Source organism: Sus scrofa, chromosome 11 (assembly GCF_054392235.1).
Source record: "Sus scrofa isolate SSC_HxYL_T2T_F1_AM1 chromosome 11, Sscrofa_HxYL_maternal_Yorkshire_Landrace_v2.0, whole genome shotgun sequence".
NCBI classification, from domain to species: Eukaryota; Metazoa; Chordata; class Mammalia; order Artiodactyla; family Suidae; genus Sus; species Sus scrofa.
In genome coordinates, this window is record NC_139393.1 from 71596085 (window position 1) to 71617055 (window position 20971).

General features: G+C 41.4%; 1 protein-coding gene across 35 annotated transcripts in view; it reads left to right on the forward strand.

Annotated features, from left to right (window-relative positions):
- The window catches only part of LOC100517850 (ATP-binding cassette sub-family C member 4-like), a 174250-nt gene that overhangs the window by 147644 nt on the left and 5635 nt on the right, over window positions 1-20971 (forward strand). For all 35 annotated transcript variants that reach the window (XR_014819741.1, XR_014819728.1, XR_014819722.1 and 32 more), the window contains 3 exons: window positions 6376-6548; window positions 6985-7090; window positions 14532-14666. Coding sequence is in view for 18 of the 35 variants with exons in the window: in XM_084982096.1 (XP_084838222.1) it covers window positions 6376-6548; window positions 6985-7090; window positions 14532-14666 (414 nt within the window). In the remaining 17 variants the exon portion in view is untranslated. The remainder of the gene's footprint in view (window positions 1-6375; window positions 6549-6984; window positions 7091-14531; window positions 14667-20971) is intronic.

Sequence of the window (20971 nt, forward strand, 5' to 3'; positions counted from 1 at the left end):
AAAAACTCACAGAGGCAGGAACACTCCCAAACTCATTCTGTGAGGCCACCATTACCCTGATACCAAAACCACACAAAGATACCATAAAAAAAGAAAAATTTAGGCCAATTTCACTGATGAACATAGATGCAAAAATCCTCAACAAAATACTAGAAAACCTAATTCAACAATACATAGAAAGGGTTGCACAAAATGATCAAGTGGGATTTATCCCAGGGATGCAAGGATTCTTCAGTATCTGCAAATAAATCATTGTGATACACCACATTAACAAACTGAGAATAAAAACCATGTGATCCTGTGGAGTTCCTGTCATGGCTCAGTGGTTAACAAATCCAACTAGGAACCATGCAGTTGTGGATACTATCCCTGGCCTTCCTCAGTGGGTGAAGGATCCAGCGTTGCTGTGAGCTGTGGTATAGGTCACAGACATGGCTCAGATCCCAGCATTGCTGTGGCTCTGGCGTAGGCTGGCGGCTATAGCTCTGATTAGACCTCTAGCCTGAGCACCTCCATATGCCTTGGGTGTGGCCCTAGAAAAGGCAAAAAGACACACATACAAACACACATACACACACAAAATATGATCCTCTCAATAGATGCAGAAAAAATCTTTAACAAAATCCAATACCCATTTCTGATAAAAACCTTTTAGAAAGTGGGCATAGAGGGTACCTACCTCAACATTATGACAAACCCTCAGCTAACATCATTCAAACCCACAGCTAACATCATTCTCAATGGTGAAAAGCTGAAAGAATTCCTACTAAGACCAGGAAAAAGACAAGGATGTCCACTCTCGCCACTCCTCTTCAACATAGTTTTGGAAGTCCTAGCCACTGCAATCAGAGAAGTAAAAGAAATAAAAGGAATCCAAATTGGAAAGGAAGAAGTAAAACTATGACTATTTGCAAATGATATGTTACTATACTTAGAGAATCCTAAAGACTCTACCAAAAAATTAGAGCTCATAATTGAATTTGGCAAAGTCACAGGATATAAAATTAATACACAGAAATGGACTGCATTTCCATATACTAACAACAAAAGATTAGAAAGAGAAATTAGGGAAATAATACCACTTACCATCCCATCAAAAAGAATAAAATACTTAGGAATAAAGCTACCTAAAAGCAACAAAGGATCTCTACTCTGAAAACTATAAGATGCTTATGAAAGACATCAAAAATGACAAAAACAGATGGAAAGACATACCATGCTCTTGGATTGGGAGAATCAATACTGTCAAAATGACTCTACTACCCAAGGCAATCTACAGATTCAATGCAATCCCTATCAAAGTACTAAAGACATTTTTCACAGAATTTGAACAAAATATTTTAAAGTTTGTTTGGAAGCACAAAAGATCCAGAATAGCCAAAGCCATCCTGAAAAAGAAAAATGGAGCTGGAGGAATCAGGCACCCTTCCTTCAGATTATACTTCAAAGCTGTAGTCATCAAAACTGTATGGTACTGGCACAAAGACAAAAATATAGATCAGTGGAACAGGATAGAAAGCCCAAAATTAAACCCATGCACCTACAGCCAACTAATCTATGACAAAGGAGGCAAGGATATACAATGGAGAAAAGACAGCCCTTTCGGAGACGGGATTAAGATGGCGGAATAGAAGGACTGGAGCTCAACTTCTCTCCTAAAAACAACAAAATTCACAAGTAAAGACTGAGCACACTTCACCAAAATGGACCGGAAACCTTAAAAAAGATACCCTACTCCAGAAAAAAAACGAGGAGGCCACATCAAGAGGTAAGAGGGGCGATTTCACGATATAAACAACCCCATACCTCCTGGGTGGAAAGCTCCACAGACTGGAAACTAACTGGTTCACAGAGACTCACCTACAGGAGTGAGAGTTCTGAGCCACACATCAAACTCTCACATGTGAGGATCTGGCACAGGGAGAAAGAGCCCCAGAGCATCTGGCATTGAAGGCCAGTGGGGCTCATGCACAAGAGCTCCACCAGACTAGGGGAAACGGAGACCCCATTCTTAAAAGGCGCACACAGACTTTCACGTGCACTGAGTCCCAGGGCAAAGCAACGTCTCCAAGGGAATCTGGGTCAAACCTGACCGCAGTTCTTGGAGGACATCCTGGGAAAACAGGGGTGAATGTGTCTTGTTGTGAGGGAAGGACATTGAAAGCAAAGCTTTCGGGAATATTCAGCAGCAGTGCCTTTCTCTGGAGGTGGCCATTTTGGGAAAATCTGGCCCCACCCGTCAGCCAGCTGCTGAGAAGCCCCAGGGCAAACAGCAACCCAGGTGGGATCACAGCCCCACCCCTCAGTAAACAGGCTACCTAAAGACCCCTCAGGCACACAGCTGCCTCTAATCCCAGCCAGAGACTAAGCCCCACCCACCAGAGGGATTAGAATTGGCTCCTCCTACCAGGGGGCAGGCATCAGCCCCTCCCATCAGGAAGCCTCCACCAAGCCTCCATACTGACTTCAACCACAGGGAGGCAGACATCAGAAGTAAGAGAGGCTACAACTCTATTATCTGTAAGAAGGTCACCACACCGAAAACCTATAAAAATGAAAAGACAGAGAACTGTAACTCAGATGAGGGAGAAAGAAAAAACCCCAGAAAAACAGCTAAGCCCTGAGGAGAGTCTCAGCCTCCAGGAAAAAAACTTTAGACTGTTGATGCTGAAGATGATGCAAGACATTGGAAATAAACTGGAGGCAAAGATGTATAACTTACAGGAAACACTGACCAAAGAGATACAAGATATAAAACTTAAACAAGAAGAGATGCAAAATACAATAACTGAAATAAAAAATTCACTAGAAGCAGCTAACAGCAGAATACAGGAGGCAGAAGAACGAATAAGCAAGGTGGAGGACAGATTAGTGGAAATTACAGATGCAGAACAGAAAAGAGAAAAAAGATTGAAAGCAAATGAAGAGAGTCTCAGAGAACTCTGGGACAACGTGAAACGCATCAACATCCATATTATAGGGGTGCCAGAAGGAGAAGAGAGAGAGAAAGAGACAGAAAAAATATCCCAAGAGGTAATAGCCAAAAACTTCCCTAACATGGGGAAGGAACCACTCACTCAAATCCAGGAAGCACAATGAGTACCATACAAAGTAAACCCAAGGAGGAACACCCTGAGACACATACTAATCAAACTGACCCAAATTAAAGACAAAGAGAAAATCTTGAAAGCAGCTAGGGAAAAGAAACAAATAACATACAATGGAACTCCGATAAGGCTATCGGCAGATTTTTCCACAGAAACTCTGCAGGCCAGAAGGGAGTGGCATGATATACTCAACGTGATGAAAGGAAAAAACCTCCAACCAAGATTACTCTACCCAGCAAGGCTCTCCTTCAGATTTGAAGGAGAAATCAAAACCTTCACAGATAAGCAAAAGCTGAGAGAATCCAGCACCACTAAACCAGCCTTACAACAAATACTAAAGGAACTTCTCTAGGCAGAAAAGAACAAGAGAAGAAGGAAAGAAAAAAGAGCAGCAAAAACAAATCCAAAGTAATTAATAAAATGGCAATAGGAACATACATATCAATAATTACCTTAAATGTGAATGGACTAAACGCCCCAACCAAAAGACATAGACTGGCTGAATGGATACAAAAACAAGACCCATATATATGCTGTCTTCAAGAGACCCACTTCACTTCTAGGGACACATACAAATTGAAAGTGAGAGGATGGAAGAAATTATTTCATGCAAACGGGGATCAAAAGAAAGCTGGAGTAGCAATACTCATATCAGAAAAGACAGCCCCTTCAATAAGTGATGCTGGGAAAACTGGACAGCCACATGTAAAAGAATGAAATTAGAACACTCCCTATCACCATACATAAAAATAAACTCAAAATGGATTAAAGACCTAAATATAAGACCAGATACTATAGAACTCTCAGGGGAAAACATAGGCCAAACATTCTCCAACATAAACTACAGCAATATCTTCTCAGATCCACCTCCTAGAGTAATGACAATAAAAACAAAAATAAACAAATGGGACCTAATTTAAAAGTTTCTGCACAGCAAAGGAACCTCAAACCAAACAAAAAGACAACCCACAGAATGAGAGAAAATCTTTGCAAATGACAAGGGATTAATCTCCAAAATTTATAAATGCCTCCTACCGCTCAATACCAAAAAAAAAAAAAAACAAAAAACAACCCCATCAAAAAATGGGCAGAAGATCTAAACTGACAGTTCTCCAAAGAAGACAAACAGATTGCCAAAACACATGAAAAGATGTTCAATATCACCTATTATTAGAGAAATACAAATCAAAACCCCTATGAGGTACCTCCTTACACCAGCCAGGATGGCCACCATCAAAAAGTCTACAAGTAATAAGTGCTGGAGAAGTCGTGGAGAAAAAGGAACCCTAGTACACTGTTGGTGGGATCGTAAATTTTTGCAACCACTGTGGAAAACAGTATGGAGATCCCAAGGAGAACTAAAAATATATTTTGATCCAGCAATCCCACTCCAGGGCACTATCCAGGAAAAAACCATAACTCAAAAAGGCACACGTACTCCAATGTTCATTGCAGCACGATATACAATAGCCAAGACATGGAAACAACCTAAATGTCCATCCACAGAAGAGTGGATGAGGAATATGTGGTATATATACACAGGGAATGTTACTCAGCCATTAAAAGGAAAGGAAAATAACGGCATTTGCAGCAACATGGATGCACCTAGAAATTATCATGCTCAGTGAAGTCAGCCAGATGAGTGAGACACCAACATCAAATGCTATCAATTACATGTGGAAAATAAAAAAAAAGGATACAATGAACTTCCTTGCAGAACAGATACTGAGTCACAGACTTTGAAAAACTTATGGTTTCCCAATGAGACAAGGTGGGGGTGGGGGATGGGCTGGGAGTTTGGGAAGGAAATGCTCTAAAATGGGGTTGTGATGATCATTGTACAACTATAAATGTAATAAAATTCATTGAGTAATTAAGAATAAATAATGTGATGAATAAATAAAATTAAAAAAGACAGAAGGTACAATATCTTTTACAATCCTATCTTGATAGGTAGATCCATTATCTATTTATTACAAATACACAGAGATTTTTTTCCCCTCATGTGACTCTGAAGGCTGCAGATGCTTTAGAGAATGGTTGTGAAATATTTCATAGGCTCGGAATTTGAGGAGGGAAGTGTATGTACACACACACACACAAACATATAAAAAAACTGAAAATACTGGTAAATCATTTTTCTTTTTTTGGGGGGGGGGGCCCTCCCAGATCATGTGGCAGTTCCCAGGCCAGGGGTTGAGTCTGAGCTACAGCTGCCAGCTTATACCACAGCCACAGCAATGCCAGATCCTAGCCACCTCTGCAACCTACACCACAGCTCAGGCAATGTCATATCTTTAACCCACTGAGCAGGGCCAGGGATTGAACCCGAATCCTAATGGATACTAGTCGGATTCATTACCTGCTGAGCCACAGCAGGAACTCCTAGTAAATCATTTTTCTGTTTGTCTCCTAGCTTGAGATCTTTCTTAACAGATTCTTAGGTAGTAAAATTGCTCTAGGATTTTAGAATATAGTTTTCCGTGGACAGAGAGGTTATGTTCATTAGGAGACAAATCCTGTCAAAACTGTCTTGGAGTTCCCGTTGTGGCTCAGCAGGTTACAAACTGGACATTGTCTCTGTGAGGATGGAGGTTCCATCCCTGGCCTCACTCAGTTGGTTAAGGATCTGGCATTGACACAAGCTGCAGCGTAGGTCACAGATGCAGCTCAGCTATGGTGTTGCTGTGGCTGTGGTGTAGACCCCCAGCTGTACTTCTGATTCAGCCCCAGCCGGAGAACTTCCATATGCTGTAGGGGCTGTAGTAAAAAGAAAAAAAAATTTTTTTTAAAACTATTGTAGAACTTGGCCTAAACTTATAATTAATTGATCTGTAGGAGCAAAAATTAAAATAAAATTTAGTGGCTTCTGAATTCTAATAATGATGAGGTCGTGGAAGTGGTAGAGGATAATACTGCCTTTTTAAACTGCATTTGGAACTTTATGATAATAAAAATAAACATGGGTTTACTTCACAAAGTGTGTGGTTTCTATGTATGCTTCTGGAATTGATCCTGTTACCACAGTGATGTCTCTTTGAATGAGAAATCACCCCATCATTGTGTTTCTCCAGGAATTCCTTCTGTCCTATATTGACTCTAGCATCTTTCTCAGTGATCGCTCACTGGCAGGAGCTCCCCCCATCACCTGGCTGCACATGTAAGATATGTAGGAAGTCCTGAGGCCCTCAGAGCGCGAATGTCTAAGAGGCTTGTCTACTTCAGTAGCAGTTTGTTGAGGAAAATGTCATTCTTTCTGTATCCACAGGTTCAGCTTAAAGAAGCCATTGAAGGTCTCCCTGGGAAACTGAATACTAAATTAGTAGAATCTGGATCGAACTTGAGTGCTGGACAGAGACAGCTGGTGTCCTTTGCCAGGGCTATTCTCAGGAAAAATCAGATATTGATTATTGACAAAGCCACATCCAATGTGGATCCAAGGTCTGGAGCTGGGGTCCATGAAACCTGGATTCCAAATTTTAAATGTAGTAAATGGGAAATATTTTGTGATGCTGAGAAATGTTTCTAATTCTTCTCTCCACCCAAAAGGTAGCTCTTGTTATCGTTAATCCTATAAAACAGAAGAAGACATCAAAATGTGTTATGTATTATTCATGTTGTTATGAAGTATCCTAGGAGAGCTAGATTTCTAAATTTCGCTCCTGAGAGTTTCAAGTAATTTCAAGGGAAGACTATTTCCCACTGTTTAATGAAAAATAATAAATTTCTAAGGAAAGTTTTTATAGTTTTTCAGGAACAAGATTAAGTCTTACAGTGTTAATTTTTTAAAAAGAGTATGAAAATATCATATGATTTTTAAACTCTTTTGTCTGCTTTTCATATCTTTGCTGAACTAAATCACCTTCTTTGATTCCAGAACTGATGAGGTAATTAAGAAGAAAGTCCATGAGAAATTTGCCCAGTGCACTGTGTTAACCATCACAAACAGGTTGAGCACCATTATTGACAGCGAATGGTTGATGGTAAGAGTCTTGTCTGTGGAATTTCGGTTGTTTCCGTTTATGTTCAATTTTTTAACTCATCCTTCCTTGTAAACCTTGATAGAAACCTCCAAATAATTTAATTTTCTCTTAATTTCTCCTCTGATTCCTGACATTAACTCAGGTACTTAACTCTGCTTTCTGAATGTGCTTTTGAATAATTTCATATTAAAAACTTATTTGCATTGTCATTTTTTAAAGATGGTTAGCCTGAAAATATTCAAAATCCATGTTTGGCTTCATATTTCAGATGGTGGGACATAGTCACTGTCACTGTGTCACAGCTGTTTCAGCTTTTTTGGATTTCCTTGATCCAGAAAATTAGCCTCTCATTTAGACTGCCCCGAGGAGGTTTGCTAGGGTTCCAGAATTTCTCAGCTGTTGCTGTCACAGGGGAGTCCATGAGAGAAATGCCCTAGTGAGAAAAATAAAGTAGTTCAACAGAAGGGATTTAATATAGGAAATTTGTTACATAGGAATTTGAGGGATAGAAAAATGAAAGAAACACTAGGATAAGAATTTTAGGAACCAACTCCCATGTCCTAGGACAGACGTCCAGACCTAAGAACCGAGAGGAGAGGCTCTAAAGAGTCGGCACTCAATCCTCCAAGTCACCGTCCAGCTGCTGGTCATGTCTGTGAGGGAGCCCGAGGAGGCAGGTTCTCCATGTGCTGAGCGAGCTGGGAGCTGGGATCAGTCATCACTGCTGAGGTGATGCTGCAGGAGGAGCAGAGACCAGGTAGACCATTAGCTCTGAGTCCCACCCTCGGTCTCCCTCTAGTGCCCCCTAATGGCAGAACCTCCCAAAGGGGAGCAGGTCACAGAGCCTCTGAAATGAGATTTGAGAGACCCAGCCTCTGCATCACAGGTGAGAGGGTAGAAAGAAGGGAGATGGGGAGCTGAGAGCCTGTAGAGAAACACCCAGCAAGTGGACTCTGCACACCCAGCAAGATCTGGACTCTGCACACACAGCAGGCTTCAGGCTTGGTCTGTGGGTGTCTGTCTAGTGTCTTTCTTCCCGTTGTTATTGGCTCTTTGTTCTTTAGTGATTTAACATTTACTTCCTTAGCTCTATTTCCTTCCTTCCTACCTTTATTCCTTTACTCTTTCTTTTTTAATCTTCTCTCTTTCTTTGTTCTTTCCCTCTGTTTTTGAGTTTCAATATATGTTAGGGTGTGGCTTTATAAAATGATAAGGAAATCATCCCTGAAAGGAAAAACCTTTGGCTGCATATAATCCCACAGGAGTGCAAGGTATTTTAAGGTTAACCCCTAGCCTGTGACAATGAGTTGATTTCAGTTATCTTATTAATGCTAAGTAAACATTGTCAGGAGATACCACAGGATCCAGTGGTGCTTGCAGGAGACTCTGATGATGGCTACCATTTTTTAGCAATAAATTATTTTTACATTAAAGTCTACACATTGTTTTTTAAGACTCAATGCTAGTGCACACTTGATAAGCTACCGTAGAGTGTAAACATAACTTCTCTGTGCCCTGGGACACCAGAGAATCATGTGACTCACTTTATTACGATGGTCCCTTCATTGTGGTGTTCTGGAACTGAACCTGCAATGTCTCCGAGCGATGCCTGTACCTGTTTCCTTTCCAGAAAGCAGGTGATTGTCTGTTCTGAAAGGTTGAAGGACATAAAGACAAGTCCATCAGCTGCAAAGCCTAATAATTCTGCAGGGCGGGCAGCCAGCCTCTGGGTTGGGGGGAGTGGCTGGGGAGTGATGGACGCTGATGAAGGGCATAACCATCAGTGTCGTCACTGTAAAGTCCAGTCACTGCAAGTGCTTAAGCTGTAATTATTACATTTTGCTGCACTGGTGACTATTCTGCAGGAAGATGGGTGATGTGCTTTTGTTTACTGTAAGTAAATCAAAGAGAAGTCTGGTTGGTAAACAACTGTGACCTGGTAGGTAGCTTATGTGTTGGCTCTCCAAAGGGATTCATTCAGTTTTGCTTCATGACACACCATTGATGGGTGAGATTTAGAATTCTGTTTTACAAAGATGTTCTGTCAATTTCACCTTTATTAAACATGGTGTAGTCATAATGACACATAATTTAATCTTCCTTATTTACCCCATTATCACTAAACAGGAGAACAAGACAAATTAGAAATCCTCTCTTTCCTAAGAGTTACCACTGTCCCCGCATTGAAGGCTGCTTCTTGTAGTTTTTAGGACCACCTGGTCGCTTGTGGTCTGTTCTCTCTTCAGCCGGTGGTACAGCTTTTCCTCCAATCCCTGCACACTCCTGTCTTCATAAGTACCCCCCACACCCCCAGATTCTCCCTGGTAGCATGAGCACAGGAGGCAGGTGAAAATCTGCTGTTGCTCCAACTCTATTGTTGCCTGTGTTCAGCATTTTCACCGCCAGCAGTTCGAGGATTCTTTGGAAATGAAGGACCCGAACCAGGGCCAGGAAGCTCAGGTTCTACCAATTCAGTCTACAGGCAGTCTTGTGGTTTTATGTCCTTTTCCTTCTTCCTCAGTGCAAGCCCTCTTCTTGGTAGTTTTTCCCAGTGAAATGAAAACCAGAAACTGTTGTACCATACCCCCTGAAAAGCACAAAAATGGCCCACACCTAACTAGAGTGTTACTGAAATTCTATATTTCACCTTCAGGTAACGTTTCTTTCAGAAGCCTACATGGCTGCAGTTAAAACATTTCGAGGAAAAAAGCTCTTTCAAAGACATACTAAAAGGAGGAGTTCCCATCGTGGTGCAGTGGTTAACGAATCCGTCTAGGAACCATGAGGTTGTGGGTTCGATCCCTGGCCTTGTCCAGTGGGTTAAGGATCCGGTGTTGCCATGAGCTGTGGGGTAGTTCGCAGACTCAGCTCTGATTCAGCGTTGCTGTGGCTCTGGCGTAGGCCAGTGGCTACAGCTCTGATTCAACTCCTAGCCTGGGAACCTCCATATGCCAATGGAAGAGGCCCTAGAAAAGGCAAAAAGACAACCCCCTCCCCCCCCCAAAAAAAACATACCAAGAGATGTCATTCCAGTTTCCAGAGGGAAGATAGAAGCACAATCTGGGAGAGGAAATCCTTTATGGGGGGGCTTCCATGTAAAAGCAGCAGCTCTGAGAGAGCAGCGTGGAGTCACCATGGCCTTGCCGGCCTCATTCCCCAGCTGAGAAGAGGGGTTTCGTTGTTCAGGACCTCAGAACAGTCTTACGTTAATACTTGCTACGTTGTCCAGTCACTGAGAAAGTCACAGGCACCCACTTTACCAGTGATGGACCCACCATCCAAGGTTGAATAACTGTCCCCGTGTCACCTGGCAGCCAGAGACAGAGGCCTGACACTCATACCTTCCCCTCCCCCTCTCTACTTGTCACTAAGTGGGGTCTCCCTTCACTGTGTGTCCCCATATTGAAAGCTGTTCGCAGCATCTCTTTCCTATTGTTGGCTCTTCCTCCACCCTGTCCTGCCCCCACCTCTCCCTGCAGCCACCCCATTGTCACTGCTGGCATCCTGCCAGTGACATGGAGCAAACTAGTTTGCAGTGGGTCCCTTAGATGTTTATGTCTGGGGCAGTTACCTGGATTATCTGCAGATACACAGGCCTGATAAACACTCTTCACTGAGCTTCTGTAACTGCCTGACTCATTTCATATAGTGTATTTTCCTTAACCTTCCAGAGGGTGGTGAACAATGTGAGGCTGGCGTTCCTGGAGAGAGCCTGGGGTAGAGGTATTGTTATCGCACCCCCTTGAATGTGTGGTTAGTTTATAGTTTAACTTGGGTTACAGGAAGAGTGGGGAGACAGGGGCGATTACAGGAGCCTTTTCTTATAGATATAAAAGGATATTAAACTAAAAATTCAAGTTTATACTAATTTTTCTGTACATGAAGAAAGTTTAGAGTTACTTTCTGTTTATTTCTTCTGAAATATCTAGAATCTTTGGTCAAACCAGTAAATGTAAAGGCCACGTGGGTAAAATTATGTTCTAGGCCTTTTTTCAGTCTGGGCCCCATCGCAGCTCCTGGAGCCCCTGACCTGAGCCTTGGGGCGCTGCCCTCCTGCTCCTTTCAGCTCCCCCTCCCCTCGGACTGCACCTTCTCTTCTCTCTCTTGTCCAGTATTTGACCATCAGTGAGTTTCAAGCCTCCATCCTCAACCCTGGTTTTTCTCTCCCTCATTTTCCTCCCACTCTCCCTCTGGCCCATGGCCATCAACCTGTGGTCCTCCCCGTCCACATCCCTAGTCCTGGAACCCCTGCATCCCACTGCCTGAGCTGACTCCCAGGCCAGCTGGACTGGTTTCCTCCTTGATCTCACTGTACAGTGTTGCCAGGCGGCACCATTGGGTGGTCAGCCAGTCTGCCCTGAACTTCATTTCCTTTGTATTTGCCTTTCAGCCAGCAGGTACTGTGTGCCTCTTACCTGTCATGTACAATGTCAGGACTGCAAGATGAAACAAGGAAAACCACACAACCCTGCCCTTAAAAAGCTGCCAGGCTCGCCTCCAGACCTCCTGCTCATGTGGTTCCCTGTGTCTGGAAAGACCGCTGTCCACCCACCCGTCCTGTGTCTGCATGTCCACGTCTGGCCATTCTTCAAGGCCCAGTTCCCTGCCCTCTGTCCTCCTTGAAGGTTGTCCTCTGAACCTGTGACCCGAAGTCACCTCTTCTACTACGAACCTGCTCCTTGTCGTGCTTTTTTTCTTGCATCATAAACACTTGAGGGTTTTCTTCTCTCTCTCCTTTCAGTACAGGCTCTCTGAGGGCAGGTGCTGTGTCTGCTGCTTCCACAACTTCTGGCGTAATGCCATCAATGCAGTTAAATATGCAGTAAATGTGTTCTGAATCAATAAAGAATTAGTGAAAATTTCCTTGTTTTCCCCAGATGTGTTTTAGCCACATGTTATTTACTGTTTTTTAAAAATTGAAGTACAGTTGATTTACAGTATTGTGTTAGTTTCAAGTATACAACAAAGTGATTAAGTTATATATATATTTTCAGAATATTTTCCATTACAGGTTATTATAGGATATTGGATATAGTTCCCTGTGTTATATAGGAAATCCTTTTTGCTGATTTTTTTATGTGTAGTAGTTTGTGTCTGTTGATCCTATCGTCCTGGTTTATAACCCTCTTCCTTTCCCTTTTGGTAACCTCAGTTTGGTTTCTGTGTCTGTGAGTCTGTTTCTATTTTGATTATAGATTCATTTGTACTTTATTATTTTTTTTAGATTCCATATGTAAGTGATGCCATATTTGTCTTTCTCTGTCAGACTTACTTTATTTAATATGATATTCTCTAAGTTCATCTACATTGGTGCCAAAGGCACTATTTTATCCTTTTTCATGGGTGAGAAATATCCGTTGTATATATGTATGCCCTTCTTCTTAAACCGGTCATTCGTTGATGGGCACTTGGGTTGTTTCCAACTCTTGGCTTTTGTAAACAGCGTTGCTATGAACTTTGGTGTGCGTGTATCTTTTTGAAATAGGGTGTTCATGTTTTCTGGATGTATGTCCTCGAGTGAGATAGCTAGAACATATGGTAGCTCTATTTTCAACTTTTTTTTTTCTTTCTTAGGGCCACACCCGCAGCATATGGAGGTTCCCAGGCTAGGGGTCTATTCAGAGCCGTAGCCACCGGCATACACCACAGCCACAGCAAAGCCAGATCCAAGCCATGTCTGCGACCTACACTACAGCTCATGGCAATGCCAGATCCTTAACCTACTGAGCTAGACCAGGGATTGAACCTGCACCCTCGTGGGTACTAGTCAGATTCTTTTCTGCTGAGCCAGGATGGAAACTCCTATTTTCAACTTTTTAAGGAAAATATTCCTTTTCATATTGTTTTCCAAAATGACAGCACTAGTTTACATTCCCGCGAACAGTGTAGGAGGGTTCCCTTTTCTCCATACCTTCCCCAGCATTTATCACTTGTAGATTTGGTGATGGCCATTCTGACAGTGTGAGGTGCCACCTCATTATTGTTTCGATCAGCATATCTCTAATAGGTAGCAGTGTTGAGCATCTTTTCATGTGCCTGTTGGCCATCTTTATGTCTTCTCTGGAGAAATGTCTGTTTAGCACTTCTGCCCATTTTTCGATTGGGTTGTTTTGTTTTGTTTGATAGTCAGCTGTATAAGTTGTTTGTACATTTTGGATAATAACCCCATGTTGGTCACATCATTGAAAATATTTTATCACGTCCCTTAGGTTGTCTTTTCATTTTATTGGCCATTTCCTTTGCTGCGCAAAAGTTTTTAAGCTTAATTATGTCACATTTGTTTATTTTTGCTTTTATTTCTTTTGCCTTGGGAGACTGATCTAAGAAAATATGTCAACTATTTATGTCCAAGAATATTTTGCCTATGTTTTCTTCTAGGAATTTTATGGTAGCATGTCTTATAGTTAAGTCTTTACACCATCTGAGTTAATTTTTGTATATGATGTGAAGGTGTGTTCTAATTTCCTTGATTTCCATGTAGCTGTTCAGCTCTCCCAGTGCCACTTGCTGAAGAGACTGTCTTTTATCCATTATCTAGTCTTGCCTGCTCTCTCATAGATTAAATGACCAAAAGGCTGTGGAGACCTGTGTTTTAAAATTGCATTTTTTTGGAGTTTCCATCATGGCTCAGTGGTTAACGAATCCGCCTAGGAACCATGAGATTGAGGGTTCGATCCCTGGCCTTGTTTGGTGGGTTAAGGATCCAGCATTGCGGAGAGCTGTGCTGTAGGCCAGCAGTTACAGCTTCAATGAGACCCCTAGCCTGGGAACCTCCATATGCCGTGGGTGTGGCCCTAAAAAAGGCAAAAAACAAAATTGCATTTTTTTCCTTCTTTTTAACATTAGGAGGAGTAGTTATATTCTGTCATACTGTGATTAACTTAAATTACACATTCAGGGAATCTAAATTGGTATTCTAGGTTAGAGGACAATTAAATTATTATTTGGTTATGACAAATTGAGTTATTCTTGAATTCTTTTGAGCAAGCTGCCCTTAGCAATGCTTCCCAGTGGTAAGCAAAAGATTAACAGGAAAGTGGCCTTTAAGAGACTTAATAAATGTCTCTAGTTAAATACCGTGGGGCAGAATTAACTGCGGTCCTTAGCTATGGAAAAACAACCTGTGTCCTGTTCAGAGTTTCAGCACCTTCTCTTAAAATACATTTAGTCTAAGAATGACCTAAATGAAGAGCTCAGTACCCCTTAACATCAGAACTATGTCTATAGCTGTATCATTTAGGCCAACTGTTTCAGACTCTTTCTTCTCTCCAGCACCATGATGCAAAGCCACTAGTAAGTAGAAAGCAGAGTAAGAGCCCCTCCCTCTTCCTTTTAAGTTTCAATTAGTGAACATATCCATGTGCAATAAAATATTGTCTGAGTTAAACTATGTTACTGGGAAACATTGTCTGATAATAGGTTTCTTTCTGCTGATTTTTAGGTTTTGGATTCAGGAAGACAAATAGAATATGGTTGGCTGTATAAGTTGTTGCAAAATAAGAACAGCCTATTTTACAACATGGTGCAACACCTGGGGGAGGCTGAGGCCGCTGCCCTCACTGAGACAGCAACACAGGTGAGCTCCAGAGAATTGTAATTAAAGTTCATTTCCCTGGTTCACTCTTCAGGATCTCCATGAGGGGTCTGGTAACAAGCACTCTGTGCCCTTTGCAATTATGAGCCTCCAGAGACGAAGCTTCATGGCTGGGCCTTAACAACAACGTGCAGGTTGAAGGCAGGTCTGCCAAGAATCTGCAGAAGAGGTGGGAGTGGGGCAGGATGTGTGTGTGCTCATGTGTGCACGCACATGTGCATAAGAGAGAGATTGTAGATTAGATTTTGCATAACTTTGGACTCTGTGGGTTCAGATTCCCACACAGCACAGACCACTCTCATTCTGCAGACCCTTTGCATCTTATCCTGATTGATTGGTCCTCAGCCCATTTGCGATGCAAGTGCTGTCAGGGAACATCCAGGAAATTTGAGAGTTTGAGGGGAAAATCTGGACTATTTCGGGTCTAAAGATCTACCAGGGAAAGGTGTAGGTTGCTTCTGTTTTCTAATTTGTGAAGAAAACTCCAACATGATACTAAGTCTCCCTACTTCTTTGCTGTTTAGAATTAGGTTGCCTCCCTAAGCTTCCTCTACCTTCTAGAAGGTACAGTTGTCATTAGGACAGATCAGGAATTTACACAACCTTAACACTGTAGTGTGAATGGGGCTTGGGGGTTTAACAAAGCCTTTGTGCAGAGCTGAGGGGTGTGGGAGCTCTAAGCCCTGTAGGCGGTGTGAGGAAGGTGCTCCACGAGTAACACTCAGGCCACGTGGTGTCGCTCTAACAGAGGGGAGGTGGTGGTATCTTGTCCTACAGATGTGATAACTCAGATCTGGCTTCAGAGACTTAGCCATTGCCATGAAGCTGCCTGTACTCTATCTGGACCCAGGTGAGAGTGGGGTTGATGGAAGGTGTCTTTGCCCCTTGAGATGCGTGGCTCAGGTAGGAGGAGGTTCCAACTGGATGTGATGGGGCTTCTCATCCAAACATTATCTCTGGGCTTTAAAGGATGGGAGCATTTTTCCTTCTCCATACTTTTCTGCATTTCCCAGATTTTCACTTGTCAGTAGAATAAAATTACTTGTGTAATATTTAAAATATCTCGTAAAGATATGGCCCAGTGTCCACAGTACTTTTGTATGAATGACTTATCTAAAATGTACCTGAGTTCTCTCTGTCCTGGTTTCATCTCATTCCTCCCCCTTAGAAATGAAGACATGAAGCAGTGCCTTCCACTGTTCATAGGCTAGGAGATTGCCCAGGGTCACAGAGCTGGCTGAGGAGTTGACAGAGTTCACTGGTTCAAACCTCGGGTTAGGGACAGTTGAAGACTTTCCACAAATACTCACACTGTATGCACATGCAGAGAAGCTGCACTTGGAGCCTGATATTCATTTGTGCCTAAAATGGACAGAGTGCTTTCGTCTCCCAGTCTGAGCTTCCTGTCTGAGACCCGATAATACTTTAGGAGATTCCCTGTATAACCTAACACAGAACAGCCTGGAATCTCCCAAACCCTTTTATTCATTCACCCTTAGTTATTTCACCTCAAAGAGATGTGCCCCTACCTCTGTGTCAAAGTCTTTGTTTAAAAAGTGTGTTATCATTATCTATTATCAGGACCTTGAGCAATGAGAAATAGATCACAGGATTTTAGATAGGACCAAAGAACAGAAGATAATAGGATTCAACACCCTGATTTTACAAGTGAGGAAACTAAAGCCGCTAAGGAGGAAGACGGCCCTGTAGATACAACTGGTGTGAGATTTATTTGCAGCAGACAGAGAATTAGTAATCTTTTCATTCAATTAATTTTTTAAGTCAAGTGTAACCTACATACAAAGCAGACATAGGTCACAGAATTAGAAATCTCGTGATTCCTGGTCTAGTGATCTTGTACCTACTTTTACAATATTAATGGTAATTTACTTTGGTGTAGTTCTTTATAATGTGTTTTACTTAGTTCTCACATGTGTGATTTCACTTAATCCTCATGACAGTCCTTTTTTAACCCATCTTATCCACTGGGTCAAGATTAGGTCAAAGGCTCCCCCAGGGTCACAGAACTGGTCCAGGGAGCACAGAGCAGACCTGCTGGGGGTGGTGGGTGCCGCCCTAGGTACCATGTTCTGTGCTGAGTCTGAGAAGCTGCTCCTTTGACCTGGTAGCCAAGGAGGGATTGTCACCCAAGTTCACAGGGTGGCAGAGCATCACTCCTGGATTTCAGCCCTACCAGTGGCTCGAATCACCTCTACAGAAAGACATAAGGAGATACACACCCTGATTCTCATCCCAATTGAATATCTTCCTGCCATTATTTCTGTATACGCTCTGCCCTCTTTGGAGAACAAGTATCAGATTGTCAGCTCTGTAAATGTGCAAGCTTCTGATGTCACTCCTGTCACACTGGGAGGAGTAGCCTAAGTCAGCAAGCTTTTCACTCTAACAGAACAGAATTCATTCATTTGAAAAGAAAACTCAGCATCTGGAAAAAGGTGCTTCCAAGTCATGTTTACTGACCACGTAGTTGCTTCTCTGAAAATGTTAGTGTAGGTGAGCTGAGTCTGTCTCATTGACACATTTCGATGATCAGGAAATACTCAGGAAAGTGCTTTTTGATTCTGTGCTGAAGGGTGCATTAGTTTTCTGGGGCTGCCATACAAAGTACCACAGAACAGGTGACTTAACGAGACTCATGTCCTCACTGTCTGGAGGCTGAAGGCTGAGGTCAGGGTGTCAGCAGGGTCGGTGTCCCCTGAGGCCTCTTTCCTGGGCTTGTAGGTGCCGTCTTCTCCTTGTGTCTTCACATGCTCCCCTCTGAGTGCCTGTGTCCTAAACTCTTCTTCTTATGAGGACACCTGTCAGATTAGATCAGGGCCCAACTATGTGACTTCATTGTAACTAATCCCTTCTGTAAGGTCCCTGTCCCCAAATATTTTCATATTCTGAGGGACCGGGGGAGGGGGAGGTTTAGGACTTGAGCATGTACCATTGGAGGGGACACAGTTCAGCCCATAACAAAGGATGATTCCTTCTGTGGTAAAGCAGACCTGATTGAGGATTTTTGAAGTTTCTTTGTTCCCAGTGGGTAGCAGAGGTGTCATTGTATCTATTCATGGTACCACCAGCTATAACCCCAAAGTTAAGATATGCTAACATCCTAGATCTAGGAGTCTAGGGCGGTGTGAATAGTGGGGGAGCCACTCAGCAGCCACGTGGCCTCATGTCCCCAAGGTCTCTGAGCCTCAGCGTCCTCCCCTGTGTGTAGAGCAGGGGTTACAGCCCTGTGGGCTTCTTCCCTCTGTCATTACAGGGATCAGATGAGAGGGCATGTGCTTCAGTGCTTTGTGAATATAGAGCCTTTTACAGCGTAAAAGTGGGATCATTTCTTTAAAGGCTGTAGATTGAGCCCTTACCTCCCAATAATAATAAAACGTACCCACAGTTCTTTTAAGTAGCTTTAGAAAATCTCAATAATGAAAGTGTAATTTTAATCATCAGTTTTTAAACAAATGATATATCTAATGCTACCAAATTCAAAAACTTTATTTTTAAAAATAGATTTCTATGGATAAAGAGTAAATCACTCTGCCATTCCAGTCAGCACACAGCCCCTCCCCTGGAGTGGAGCCCCAGCACCACCTTTGTTCTGCTGACATGTTCTGTGCATCAGGAAGAATTTGGTCCTGTGTGGCCTTCCTGTTTCTAAGCACAAATGATAGCTGTGCCTTGCCATTCTCATTTAATATTATATCCTAGATCTTCTCAGTGCATAGTTATCGCGTTCTTTTGAAAGGCTACAGAGTATTTATGGCTTTCTCTATTTCCTGTTCCTCATTTTCCCTTCTAATTAATTGTTGCAGTTTTATTGTTTTTTCCCCCAAAGAAAGAAGAAATTTGCTTTCAACATGTATTCTTCTTTATAATTTATCTCTTTCTGCTTTGTATATTTAATAATTCCTCCCTTCCTTTGATTTACTTTGTTGTTGCTTCCTACTTCTTAAGTGCATGTTTTCATTCCTTCTTGTTCTTTAATATAAATATTTTTAAGTCTGAGAACTTTTATCTGAATAGTGTTGCAGCTATAACCTATAGGTTCTGGTGTGTAGTGCTTTTATCATAGTTGTGTTTTTATCTATAGATTCTGCAATTTTGGTTTTCACTTCCTCTTTAGCCCAAGAATTATTTGAGAAGGAGATCTTTCCAATTTCCTAGTTAGAGGATTTTTTAAATGTTTATTTTCTATTTTATACATCATTTCACTCATTGCATTGCCTTGTGATTAAACAAAAATGTTCTTTGTAGTATATCTACCCCAAAACAATATATATTAATATTTTTTGGTGATGTAGTATATTGGCTAAATTTTGTGGATGTTCTTTGGGCATTTAACAGATGGACATTATCTATTTAAGATACAGAGTTTAACTTTTAATTAGAGTGATTTTTTATTAATTACATTATTTAGGTTTTCGCTATCCTTATTTCTTTTGGTCCATTTGGTATGAGTTAGACTGAGAGAGGGGAAGTAGTCTTCTGTTATAGCAAGTTTCACATTGTAGTTCTTGTCATTTTTGCTTTGATAATTTTAATGTTATGATTTTTCAGTCCGAGATATTCATGACTTGGGTTTGCACTATGAATTACATATTCGTACTACTTTAGAGTTCCTTTCTTCAATTTATTTAATGTCTCTGGCCCTGAATCCAGAGTGGTTCGAAACTGAAATTGAGTCCCCTGTTTTTATTTGCTTGATATATCTTTGACCGGCTTTTAATATCAGTTGTAGATGTGTCTCCTTTGGTGACAGGTAGTTAGATTTAGCTCTGAGATTTAATCTTGCCCTTGTAGGTATATTTTGTCTTAGTGCTGTTGTGCTATGCTTTCAGTTTTTAGGTTTTCTTAAAACTTTTAAATTTATAGCTTGTAATATTTGGGGTTTTTTTTTGCACTTTATGTGTATTGCTTCAATTTCTTCTAGAAATATTTTATTTCCTTATTATTGACTCCACATTATAAACATCATTATTTTCCTTTTCTACGTTCTACTAAATGTTTAGTTTTTCTTTCACTGTTTACTTTCAAATCTTTAAAAATACTTAGACCTCTATTATTTTACCCACTTCTATTAAAGGACACTTTTTACACCTCTAGTTTGCTAAAGTTTGTCCTCTAGTTTAGCCTTTTAAAAACTTTGTGTGGTATGGAAGTCATGAGTGGGGCTATGAAATCTGTTTAGTCAGGGGTGACCAGCAAGTTTTAAGAAATGCAATAGAAAAGAAGGGAATGGACGAAAAACAGCTATGTGTGTTTCCTAGAAGTAGTAGATATTTCATGAATTCCTTTCAGGGTTCACAAATATAGATAGAGCTGGTGACTCTGTACTGGGACTCAATGTAAAATTAAACATATTTACTATTGAGCATGGCAGCCCCCAAAAAAGTTTGAAAACAAGGCTCTATGTCATCTTAAAGGGGAGGGGGTCCCTTGGAGTTAGAATCCCTGACTTACTGTAAATATAGGTAACCCTTGAACAGCACAGGTTTGAACTGCATGGGTCCATTTGTATGCAGAGTTTCTTCAGTGACTATGTGCTGTAATATTACCTGATCCACAGTTGTTTGACTATGTGGATATGGAGTGACTGTAAAGTTATACACAAATTTTTGACCATTTAGAGGGTCAGAGCCACTCAGCCCCACCTCGATCAAGGGTCAGTTGTATGAAACATATTTCTGTCACATCTCTGATTTCAAATAACTTGATCTTCCCTCCTGGATGCACAAAGGATTCTTTCTTTATTTTGAAGGTCATTGGTTTTTCCTAAGACATCACATACTCCTGGTCTCTACGTTCAAGTGTTTTATTTTGAGAAGTTTACTTGAGTTATGTCTTTGAGTTTGTTTTATTTGATGGGAGTCTCCTCTTTATAAATATCTGTAATATATATGTTGCCTGTCCTGTCTGTTTTATCTCCTTAATTCTTTTAAAATTTTTATCAGTTTACAGTGATGTGGCTTTCTTTCTCCATCCTGTCCTCCAATGTCTCTATTATTTCTTTAGCTGTAGCTAATCTTCTTTGTGTGGCCTTCAGAACTGTCATTTCTTTGATGTTTTCATTTTTCTCTTCCATTTCACTTTGGCATCTATCAACTCGTGTTTCATCATCTTCTGTTGCTGTACCATGTTTTCCTGTGCTCTGATGTCTATTGTCCACAGGTTGATTGTTCTCCATTTTCTTTGACTGTATTGCATTATATTTTTACGTAATTTTCATTTGTTAAGTGAGTATTTTTTCATCCCTCACATGCTCATTTTGTTCATTT